The 11,743-nt window shown below is 35.0% G+C and overlaps 1 protein-coding gene, 1 non-coding gene and 1 pseudogene across 3 annotated transcripts; 1 reads left to right on the top strand and 2 right to left on the bottom strand.

Annotated features, from left to right (window-relative positions):
• Positions 1-1,908: 1,908 nt before the first annotated feature.
• LOC104723283 (aluminum-activated malate transporter 12) lies at positions 1,909-4,963 on the top strand. Its single transcript, XM_010441617.3, has 6 exons — positions 1,909-2,809; positions 2,929-3,069; positions 3,240-3,512; positions 3,630-3,748; positions 3,846-3,989; positions 4,091-4,963. Exons 1-6 carry the CDS (start codon positions 2,530-2,532, stop codon positions 4,826-4,828), a joined length of 1,695 nt encoding a protein of 564 aa, XP_010439919.2. The 5' UTR covers positions 1,909-2,529; the 3' UTR covers positions 4,829-4,963.
• Positions 4,964-5,109: 146 nt separating this feature from the next.
• TRNAC-GCA (transfer RNA cysteine (anticodon GCA)) lies at positions 5,110-5,181 on the bottom strand. Its single transcript has one exon. It is a non-coding gene; the product is annotated as a tRNA-Cys (tRNA).
• A 1,463-nt stretch (positions 5,182-6,644) lies between these two features.
• Positions 6,645-9,381, bottom strand: LOC104723282 (serine--tRNA ligase, chloroplastic/mitochondrial-like; annotated as a pseudogene). The gene is made up of 9 exons (XR_015570961.1): positions 8,951-9,381; positions 8,618-8,711; positions 8,387-8,535; positions 8,189-8,281; positions 7,659-7,838; positions 7,400-7,566; positions 7,162-7,296; positions 6,991-7,083; positions 6,645-6,881 (listed from the first exon to the last, which is right to left on the bottom strand). The product of XR_015570961.1 is annotated as a serine--tRNA ligase, chloroplastic/mitochondrial-like (transcript).
• Positions 9,382-11,743: the final 2,362 nt, after the last annotated feature.

The raw sequence follows: 11,743 nt of genomic DNA, 5'->3' as shown, positions 1-11,743 counted from the left end.
TGATAGTTTAATTAATATTAAAACCAAAAACTCGATGTTAAAAAAAAAAATTGTCCGTACATAAATTAGTTCTTTTATATATATATATGATTAAACGATGTTCAAAGTGTTTTGACTTTTGTGATTAAGAATATCCCCAGAATATTATTTTTGATTTATCAGATTACGGCGATAAACGGAGTTAAAATTTATTTTAAAAAAAAAGATAAACAGAGTTAAAATCCATAATGTAAAATTAGTATTTTCAAATTTATGAAAAGTATTCGTAGTTTAAACACTTAAACTAAACCAGCCACATAGAGACGAAGAAAAATAATCTTTCTTTGAAAATAAATTTATAAATCAATCTCCAACAAATCCATTTAAATGAGCTGTGTATCAAACCAGAACTCTCAACCCGTGTCATCATTAATATTGTTCACGTTTTTATTTTCCTTTTGTCAGAAGATTACGGTTTGAGCTATATATTTCGTGAACGTTCGATTTTTAACTAATATTTCCTCATACCAAAGCTGAAAGAACTATATTATTTAGTGTTTCTTTTCTGTTTTGTTTAACTATATCGTACTATGATATATTAAGACTTCAACTGATCTTACCAAGTGAACGTGGCAAGAATTAATCCTCACAGTGTAAAACAAATATATCATCTATAATATTTCTGACAGTTCGAGATCTCTGGCTTATTTAAAAGAAAAAAAAAATATTGTATCGTAGCATTCAATGATTTTTGTTTTGTCGTTCGAAGAAGTCAATTTTCATGGCGGTTTCATATTTAGGGGTTAACGTGGCTTTTAATTCATATATAATGTGAATTTAAACACAATTTATGAAAATAAATTGTCCCCATGCTAAAAAGAGAAGGTATACATGTGTTATGTGTCAACGTTGGTACGACTTTGAAGGATCCAAAAGGTCAACTTTAGCTGAGAGTTGAGACAGTGAAACTTGTTTTTGACTTTCTTACATGTATCTCCACAAGACCACAACTATACAACATTTTTCTACAAAAACATTTATGACAAAACAAGAAAAAACAAATACTATGTGCTTTAAATTGTTTTTGTTTGTTTGTGTGAATGTTAACGCTAAATTGTATTGAAAAAGATATGTATAACCTCTTTTTATTGTGTTATTGAAAATAGAAAATCAAGTAACGGATGACATATCTGATCTCTTTTTAGCCTAACACAATACCTTATATATGCTTGGTCCGTCCATAACTAAGTATCAATTCTTGCCTACATAATCAGATTCATAGTTTTTATTTTATTTTGTTAGATTGATGTAACTAAAAGTGTATGTACCCACTTGTGAATTCTTTAATCTACGAGGACGTACAATGTATAGGTCTAAAATCTAGTGTTTGGAACTATCTATTTAACAATAGTCCTTAACAATATTAGTACTAATTGGGTGACACATGCATATAATTATACAAATGGTTATCTCTAAGGATACTAATTGGATCTATAAGTTTATAACGAATAACATTATGGAACGTATGTTAGTTTCATATCTTTTTCAATAACTTTTGACTTATTTTTTTCGGTCTTGTGAAGTCAAGAGAAAAAAGTACTCTTTAATTTAATATTAACATCAATAATTGCAAGTCATGTGAAACCCATCAATCTAATCTTTCCTCACTGGCCAAAAGAGAACATTATATTTTGTATCTATCATATAAGTATTTATGTAAAAGGAAATGTTCATATAGACGTAAAATAGAACATCACGAATTTTGTATATTTATATTTCCCCAACGGCTAACCTTGTCAAAAACATTGATCGGACTGTCAGGAACAAGTTACTATCGCTGCAGACTCATGGCTCCAAGCACCATGACGGCTTGTGTATGTGGTTGGGCTCTCGCCTATAAAGAGTCCTTCTGCTCTGTTTTTCCCACTTGCTCTGTTTTTTCAAAGTTAAACAGCTTATTTAGTTGAAGGACGCATCTAATGTAAAACAGGTTTTTTTTTGGTTTGAATATAATTTAACGTTCATTCAAAAAAAAAAAAAAAGAATTTTGTATATTTACTGAGAATTCTAAATACAAATTATACTAACAGTAAAATAATAATATTGAAATCATAAAATCTCTTCGAAAGAATAACATTACGTGAGATATATTAAAATAATCATTAAGCGAAACCATTAAAAAAAAATAAAGTCTTTTCATTTATCTTTAAAATGACAAAATATCAAATTTACACCCTTAATATAATCGCCATTTTGTAAGTCACACGACACGTAATTTTTTTTAATTACCAATCGAACCTAAAAGAGTTTCTCGTAGTTCAACCAACACAATCACACGTATTATACGTATAACTTGTTTTCCTCTGGTCGGCTATATAGTTAAAGCATCGCATACGCAAACCATAGATCCATCACTCTATATATACATATACTACATATATATACACACAAAGAGCTATATATAGAGAATACACTAACAACACATTCTATTCTTGTATACTCTTATTACAAAACAAGGACAGAGAGAACTAATTTCTCTCCCTCATCAAAATGTCCAACAAGGTTCACGTAGGGAGCGTTGATATGGAGGAAGGTTTGAGCAAGACGAAGTGGATGGTTCTAGAACCTTCTCAGAAGATCAAAAAGATTCCGAAAAGGCTTTGGAGGGTCGGAAAAGATGATCCGAGGAGAGTGATACATGCCCTTAAAGTAGGTCTTTCCTTGACACTTGTCTCTTTGTTATATCTTATGGAGCCTCTCTTCAAAGGCATTGGAAACAATGCTATTTGGGCCGTCATGACCGTTGTCGTCGTCCTCGAGTTCTCTGCCGGTAAATTTAACAAAATATTTCATTATATATACACATTCAATTTAAAATCAAACATATATAGTAATGTAATTAGTTTGTTAAAAATAACATTTTGTTTAACTTCTTGAGTCTTTAATTAGGTGCAACGTTGTGCAAAGGGCTTAACAGAGGATTAGGGACACTAATCGCGGGATCTTTGGCATTTTTCATTGAGTTTGTAGCAAATGATTCCGGAAAAGTCCTTCGAGCTATCTTCATTGGCACTGCTGTTTTTATCATTGGTATGCAAAGTTTCCAAAAAACATATACCCGTTTAATGCCTTTCTTGTTTTCCAAATTGGAGTCTCTAACCATAAAATAATCTCTTAATTTATAGAGACATCTCTATTCAAAATCTATATGATAAAAATAAATTTACTTACTAATTTATGTTCTCAATGTAATGTTACAGGGGCGGTTGCAACTTATATAAGATTTATACCATACATAAAGAAGAATTACGATTACGGTGTTGTGATATTTCTCTTGACGTTCAATCTTATAACGGTGTCAAGCTACCGAGTAGATAGTGTGATAACCATAGCACATGATAGATTCTACACTATAGCCGTTGGTTGCGGAATCTGTCTTTTCATGAGCCTTCTTGTTTTTCCGATTTGGTCTGGTGAAGATCTACACAAAACCACCGTCGGTAAACTCCAAGGCCTCTCTCGCTCTATAGAAGGTAAGTAATTCCCGAAAATATAACATTTTATAGTGTTTCTCCATCAAATTATTAAGAGATCTAGTAAAATAACATAGTTGATATATTTTTAACATTCTTATAATTATATGTGTGTAGCATGTGTGAATGAGTACTTTGAGGAGAAAGAGACAGAGAAAGAAACATCAGATTCAAAAGACAGAATCTACGAAGGGTATCAAGCTGTTTTGGATTCTAAATCCACTGATGAAACACTTGTAAGTATTTTTATATATATGTGATTCTCAAATATTTCAAAGACATTTTTGTTGTTGTTAAAGATATAAATATACGAAACTAAAAATGATAATTCAGGCATTATATGCAAACTGGGAGCCAAGACACAGTCTACGTTGTCATAGATTCCCATGTCGACAATATGTTAAAGTTGGAGCTGTGCTTCGTCAATTTGGTTACACTGTTGTTGCTCTTCACGGTTGCTTACAAACTGAGATTCAAGTAAGGCTAATTACATTAATAACAATGTAATATTTTTGTTGGTATGAACTTATAACTTAAAAACTAAATTTCGCTGTATTTGTTAAAATTATGTTTTCAAGACTCCAAGATCTGTTCGCGCGCTTTTTAAAGATCCTTGTGTGAGGCTAGCCGGAGAAGTATGCAAAGCTTTGACGGAACTCGCAGATAGCATCTCCAACCACCGTCACTGTTCACCGGAGATTCTCTCCGATCATCTCCACGTGGCACTCCAGGATCTTAACTCCGCCATCAAGTCTCAGCCTAAACTCTTCCTCGGCTCTAACCTTCATCGCCACAACAATAAACAACAACACGCCAATAATAACAAACACCTAAACGGTACCGTTTCGCAGCGCAACATCAGCAACATTGGAAAAGATCTAAACGGCGACGTTTCTCGTAACGAAACCGGTACGCGTAGTAAAATTACAGAAACCGGTTTACGCCATGGCCAAAACGGAGCCGTTTCACTCTCGAGCTTTAGAACCGACACGTCAGCTTTAATGGAGTACCGGAGATCGTTCAAGAACAGCTCCGAGATGGCGGCGGCGGCGGGAGAGAGGAGGATGTTACGGCCGCAGCTGAGCAAAATCGCGGTGTTAACGAGCCTCGAATTCTCGGAGGCTTTGCCGTTCGCGGCGTTTGCGTCGTTGCTGGTGGAGATGGTGGCGAGGCTTGATAATGTGATTGAAGAAGTCGAGGAACTGGGAAGGATCGCAAGTTTTAAGGAGTACGATAACATGAGAGATCCGACGGCTGAAGATGTCCGATGCGAAAAACCGGCGAATGTAACGATCAGTGTCAGCGCCGCGGAATAAAGTAACGATGGCGATTTATTTTATTTAGTGTTTTTATAGATTAGATTAAACCGATCGTTATAAAGGGATCGATTCGATCCGGTTTGGTATGATTCGGTTTTCAGAATTTACTAATAAGAAAATTATTATTTTCAAGTTGTTTCTTTTAATTTCAGTTTCTTGAATAAAAACAATTTTGTGAACTTGAGAGGTCTCTGTTTAAGACAAAAAAGGCAACCTCATAAAACCGGTTCTGGTCTGTCAATTTTAATTATGGAATTAAGTGTATTTAAAAAAAATGAAGGGCCCAACCGGGTTCGAACCGGTGACCTATTGATCTGCAGTCAATTGCTCTACCACTGAGCTATGGACCCAATTTGACATAATCCTAAACTGTTAGATATATTTATATATACTAAAGAGTGTTTCATAAATCATTTATTATAATAAATATTTTCAAAAATGAGTTTGTCCGCAATATTGGAGGGCTCGTATTCGAAAGGAAAAATGAACGCCAGCTACGTCAAATATAAGCCAACACATCGCCACACATACAAACAATATAAATATCCAACAAAAAAAAAAAAAAACAATATAAATATTTTATTAACTATACAAATTATTGTCATTACATACAAACATACATAAACAAACATGAGTTATGTGTACAACACCATAACCATCTAATTTTGATATCTTCTTTGCCGAAATCCAGTGTTGACCGGTATTGACTGGCGTTAACCGATGTTGACTGGCGTTGATCCAATTTTTTTTCATAAACAACAAAAATTAACAAAATAATTACATAAATTTACTAAAAAGATTATATAATAAAATTTTACTACAAAATAGTATAACAAATATACATTTTCCTTTTGTAAATTCAAAAGTTAGTTTTTAATTTTATATCATATTATATTTATTTTATACAAAAGGGAAATGTATATTTGTTATATATATCATATTATATTTTTTATATACAAAGGAAAATGTATATTTGTTATAATACTTTGTAGTAAAATATTATTATATACAAAGATTTCCTTTTTTATATAACAAATATAATATGGTATATAACAACTGATGATACATATAATCATTTCTTAAAATCTTTTGGCTTAAAAATGTTCATAGACTTTTTATAATTGAGTCTAATTTGTTATATTGTTTTTTTTGTCAAAGTATATTGCATCTTGCTATATTTTTAAACTTCGATTTATCATTATTTCTTATATAAAAATATTTAATAGCATGCTATATAATAAAATATAATAGGGTATACAAATGATATGGACAAAAGACTTTTTACGATAATTGCAAAAGTTAATAATGGACATTGACCTACACATTCTAATATTATACATTCTATCAATATTAAAATACTTAACATATTTAATTAAGTCGATTAAATTATGATTATGTAAAAAATCAAGTTATGATACAATATACCGCGGATTAAATTCTAAAATTAAAAATCAAAATACGATTATACAATTTTTACTTTAATCGTAACAAACAAATGCAACTTGTATTTTTCGTTAATTACAAAAAAGTTTGTTCCGCGTTATAATGCGGATTAAAATCTAGTGTTTTAATATTTTTGAATCCTCAAAATCGAAAAAAAAAAAAAAAAACTAAAGGACATCATCACAAAGAGAGAAATAAAAATATGATTCTGTACCTAAAAAATAATAATATGAATGGTGTGTTTTGAGTTGCATAAAATGAAAAAAAACACAACAAAACTCAGTGCCTGTGAAAATGAACAAACTCAAGTACAAGAGGAATAACAGTAAGAACTGCAAAGAGCTAATCATCAAAACTACTTGAGCTTCGGTTTGATGAGTTCGATGCCTCCCATGAAAGGCCTAAGAGGCTCAGGGATCACCACGGATCCATCTTCTTGCTGGTAATTCTCCAGCAAACACACCATCATCCTCGGGACCGCACACGCCGTTGCGTTTAGAGTGTGCACAAACTTAGTAGCTGGAAGGTTCGCTTTGCCTTTCTTAGGACCCGTCTGAAGTGGTTCAGATGGGCGGTATCGTATTCCCAATCTCCGGCTTTGGTAATCCGTGCAGTTCGATGCGCTTGATATCTAGTTCATAAGTTAGAACAGTAAGCTCAGAGGCGAAACTAAGATGTTGTCCGACACAAAATATTTAAGAGTTTGTTTAATTACCTCGCCAAATCGTCCAAAACCAGGCATCCATGCTTCAATATCAAACTTACGGTAAGCTGGAGCGCCTAAATCCGCTGTGGCCATATCCAGTGTTCTGCAAAGATATAGTTAGATTTCCGGAAGACAAAAAACTGTGGTGAGAAAAGATCAGGTTCGAAATGTAGTTTCTTACTTGAAGTGTAATCCTAGAGAAGTGAACAAATCCTCTTCAATCTGAATGAGTTCGTGGTGGAAGAATTCACTATCTTCAGGTCGGCATATGACGAACATCTCTGCTTTGCTGAACTGATGAACGCGGTAAAGACCTCTGCAAGAATTGAGAGTGTTTTAAGTAAGACCTATATGTATATAGAAAAAGCAAAAGAACATACACATGCTCTTCATAGAACAAACACTTTATTCTAACTTACTTGGTGGCGGCGCCAGCTGCACCTGCTTCAGTACGGAAGCAATGAGAGAATGCTATATATTTTAAAGGTAATGTTGATTCAAGAAGAATAGAGTCCATGTGGATTCCTCCTAAGGGGATTTCAGCGGTACCAATGAGACATTGGTCAGTTCCATCTATAGATTAAACCTATACAGAAGAATTGAAACATCATTGGCAAAAAAACACAACAAACAAAAAGGTTTACTTGTCAAACAGAGTAAACACACAAGTGATGACACCTGAGTATTATCTCCACGAGGTTGGAAACCGCATTTCTCAACGATAGAAGATCTCACGATTTCAGGGGTGGTCAGGGGAGTATAACCCTTCTTCATGACTTGTGATAATGTCCAATTAAGAAGGGCCATCTCCAATAAAACTGCTTCATTCTTCAAATAGAAAAATTTCGAACCACTAACCTGCAAGAGTGTACATAAACAAGGAAGTTACGTCAAATCCTCTCCTTGATTATTTATACCGAAAAAATTTGGTCATCAATCTATTGCTTTATAGAAGGAGATAATCATTCACCCACTGAACTGAACTCTACTAATTTGAACAGAAAATATTCGGTCTAAATACAATTGCCAAAATAACAGCTGTTCCCATTTCTGCAATAATATACTGAGAAAAAGGATGATCAATATGTTGTAATGAAGAATAGTTGGCTATTGATGACATATTTTCCCAATAGCTAAGCAGATGTCAACCGTGATCCATCAACCTATAAAGTGTGCTTTGGTATCTATGAATAAGAAATAGAGTATACCTCTGCAGCAGAGTCAAAATCAATGAGATCAAGATCCTTCCCAAGCTGAAGATGATCCTTGATTGGAAAACTAAACTTACGTCGACAACCAACCTACAAAGAAATTTACGAATGGTTTTTAGAAAGACCTTTCACAGCAAAAATAGCCGAAGTAAATGTAGCAGTTCAGGTTCAGGGAGGTATGACCAAACTAACTACCTCCTTTCTAACTGCCGATGAATCCTCTCCTCCAACAGGAACATGAGGGTGAGTCATATTGGGTATAGACTGTGCTACATGTTGCAGCTCATCTTTAAGCTTCACGAGGTCTTCTTCCAGAGACACAAGACTTTCCTTGAGAGTTTTACCTGAGGGCGAAAAGACTCTGTTATATCTTCTAGTAAAGAAGACAGACTAGACTGACAAACAAAATGGATTCCTCATATTTACCTTCTACTACTAGTCTCTCACGTTCAGATGGCTCCAGCTTCCCTTTCATCTTCTTTGCAACGTTGTTTCTTTCCTCACGAAGCCTCTCAACTTCCTGCTATCTGCAATATCGTTGATTAGCTGATGAAAAAAAGAAAAGAAATTTCAATTCAATCTCTCAAATCTAGCCAGAGACTAAAACTAGTCTTTGTCACCATGATTATCCTACCCAGGAACTAACAAAACCAACAAGAGCAGCTGACTTGACATGTTTCCAATACTAAGAATCCCAAATTCGAATAGAGCTAATTCCTAACACGGTAGAGTAGAAGAAGAAGATTAGATATAACCTACCTTTTGGAGATTGACCATGTTCTCGTAAAGCTCAAGGACAGCATCCAAATTAGCATTGGAGTTCCTGTTCTTGATGTTGATTTCGACTGCTTCCTTATTATCCCTTATCCATTTGAAATCAATCGACGCCTTCCACTGAGGCTGAGTGGCCGGAATATCTTGTACGGCGGCGGAAGCGGAGAAGGCTCTGACTAAGAGAGGCTTACTACGTGGTTGAAGATGGGGGGAAAACAAACCTGGCTTGAGGAAGAGGCGAGAAGAGAATGTGGAGACGACGGTTACAGGAACCGCCGCGGCGAGTCTCAGTCTGTGTAAACCCATCGCCGGAGACGACGATTTTAGATTATACGGATTGATACTTAAACGTTGTCGTGTTTTTGATCTGTGAGTACCCTACCGACAGTTATTAAATGAAGAAACAATAATAATAGTAATAAAAAAGAGACATAGCCATTAGAGTAAATCTATGAACAAAAAAGGCAAACGAATTGTGTACAATAATAAGAAGTTCAGAAACAGGATTGATCATAGAAGACATGAGTGCTAAATCTATGTCTAAAGAAACAGAGCAGCCATTATGACTTAAAGAGTGTGCAAATCTATAAACAAAAGCTTTATGAATAGTATAGCTTAACTTCAGATACTGGAGTACATCCACACAGTTTTTTGCTCATTCAAGTTTATAAAAGATTGTATAAGAACTCAAAAATAAAGAATAACTCTCTTTATTAATCTCAAAGGAAACTTACTCAAAACCTTTAAGAACTTTCTCAAACTCTCAAACACAATCTCTCAAAACTCTCTTAAAAAAACTTCATAAGTTGTGCTATACCTTAGCACCTCCTTATATATAAACTATATTTCTAAAACACTTTTGGAAAACTAACTTTAGATAACTCTTAAAGAAAGTAAAACTAACAAATTTGATATGAATATTTAGATCCTCCTAAATATACTTAGCTTGATCTCCAAGCTACTTCAAGCTTATAACAACATTTTCTCCCTTAAGCTTGAAGTCTTCTTTCGACACTTCTCTAACTCTAATAAGATCTCTCATCTCTTTAAACTTAATCCTCCCAAGTGCTTTAGTCAAAATGTCGGCCTTTTGCTCATTGCTCGGGACATTTTCAACTTCAATTTGATTATTCTCCACACACTCTCGTATAAAATGAAATCTCCGATGGATGTGTTTGCTCCGTCCGTGAAAAACTGGGTTCTTGGTAAGAGCAATAGCAGACTTGTTATCAACTCGTACCATAACCTCTGCACACACATCCCCAATGATCTCTGCAAGAAGCTCTTGTAGCCAAATGGCATGTTTGACGGCCTCGGTAGCTGCCATGGATTCAGCTTCGCATGAAGATAGTGCCACGACTTGTTGCTTTTGTGAGTTTCAAGTGATCAGACATTCTTTGAGGTAAAAAATATGTCCACTCGTACTCTTTCCATCATCTTTATCCACACAATGGCCACTATCACTATAGCCTACCAAACCTAGCTTAGCTCCTTGCCTAAAATAAAGACCAAGACGGAGCGTACCTCGGAGATATCTCAAGACCATCTTAAGCGCCACCCCATGTGATTCCCTAGGTTCGTGCATGTACCTACTTAACACACCCACACTAAAAGAGAGATCAGGCTGAGTATGAAGTAGGTATCGAAGACACCCGATTTTCCTCCTGTAATCCTTCTCATCAATACGACCCTTTGTTTCAGCTTTCGACAACTCCAAACCCGAGATCATTGGAGTACAAACCGCATTACACTCGCTCATTCCAGCTTCTTCCAAGATCTTCATTACATAACGTTCTTGGATTAACATAATCCCATTGCTTCCTTGAAAAACCTCAATACCAAGATAATATGTGAGTTTGCCTAAGTCACTCATCTCAAATTTTTCAGCCATACCTTTCTTGAACTCATGTATGAACCTTCAATTCGAGCCCGTGACAAGCAGATCATCAACGTAAACAGCTACAACAAGAAGACTTTGCTCCACATGCTTTCTGTACAATGATGGCTCTTTAGAACATCTTTCAAAGTTTAATTCTCTGAGAATTGAGTTTAACTTTGTGTTCCATGCCCGAGGAGCTTGTCTTAATCCATAGAGAGCTTTGTGTAGTTTATACACTTTTCTTTCACTTCCTTTTGTTACAAAACCCTCGGGTTGGCTCACATAAACATCCTCTTTCAATTCTCCATGTAAGAAAGCAGTTTTTACATCAAGGTGATGCACTTCCCATTTGTTTGTTGCGGCTAAGGCGAGAATGAGTCAGATTGTTTCGATGCGAGCAACCGGAGCAAATACTTCATCAAAATCTACTCCATGTCTTTGTACATAGCTTTTTGCAACTAGTCTGGCTTTGTACTTGTTTATGGATCCATCAGAGTTGCGTTTAATTTTAAACACCCACTTCACTCCGATTGATTTCACGCCGTTAGGAGGATCAACTAAGGTCTAGGTTCTGTTCTTGATTATCGATGAGAATTTACTCTTCACATGCATCTCTCTATTCTTTAAATTCATTTGCTTCTTTGAAATCCAGGGCTCATCGTTAATGGACAGTAGGAGATGTTCAACATCAATTTCTGCCAAAAGTATGTAATCGCTTAAATAACCTGGTCTTGTGCATTGTCTTGTGGATCGACGTAACACCAGTTCGGATATCTGGTTTTCTGGTTCAGGATAGCTTGAATCGAGTGGAATTGGTTCAGGCAGCAGGTCTTCTTCCTCAATGTCTTCTTCTTCATTGCCTGCTCTGTTTTCTTCTTCATTGTTTGCTCTGTTTTCTT

This window comes from Camelina sativa, chromosome 11 (genome assembly GCF_030686135.1).
Source record: "Camelina sativa cultivar CO46 ecotype springtype chromosome 11, ASM3068613v1".
NCBI lineage: Eukaryota > Viridiplantae > Streptophyta > Magnoliopsida > Brassicales > Brassicaceae > Camelina > Camelina sativa.
This window is presented reverse-complemented; position numbering and strand designations above follow the sequence as displayed.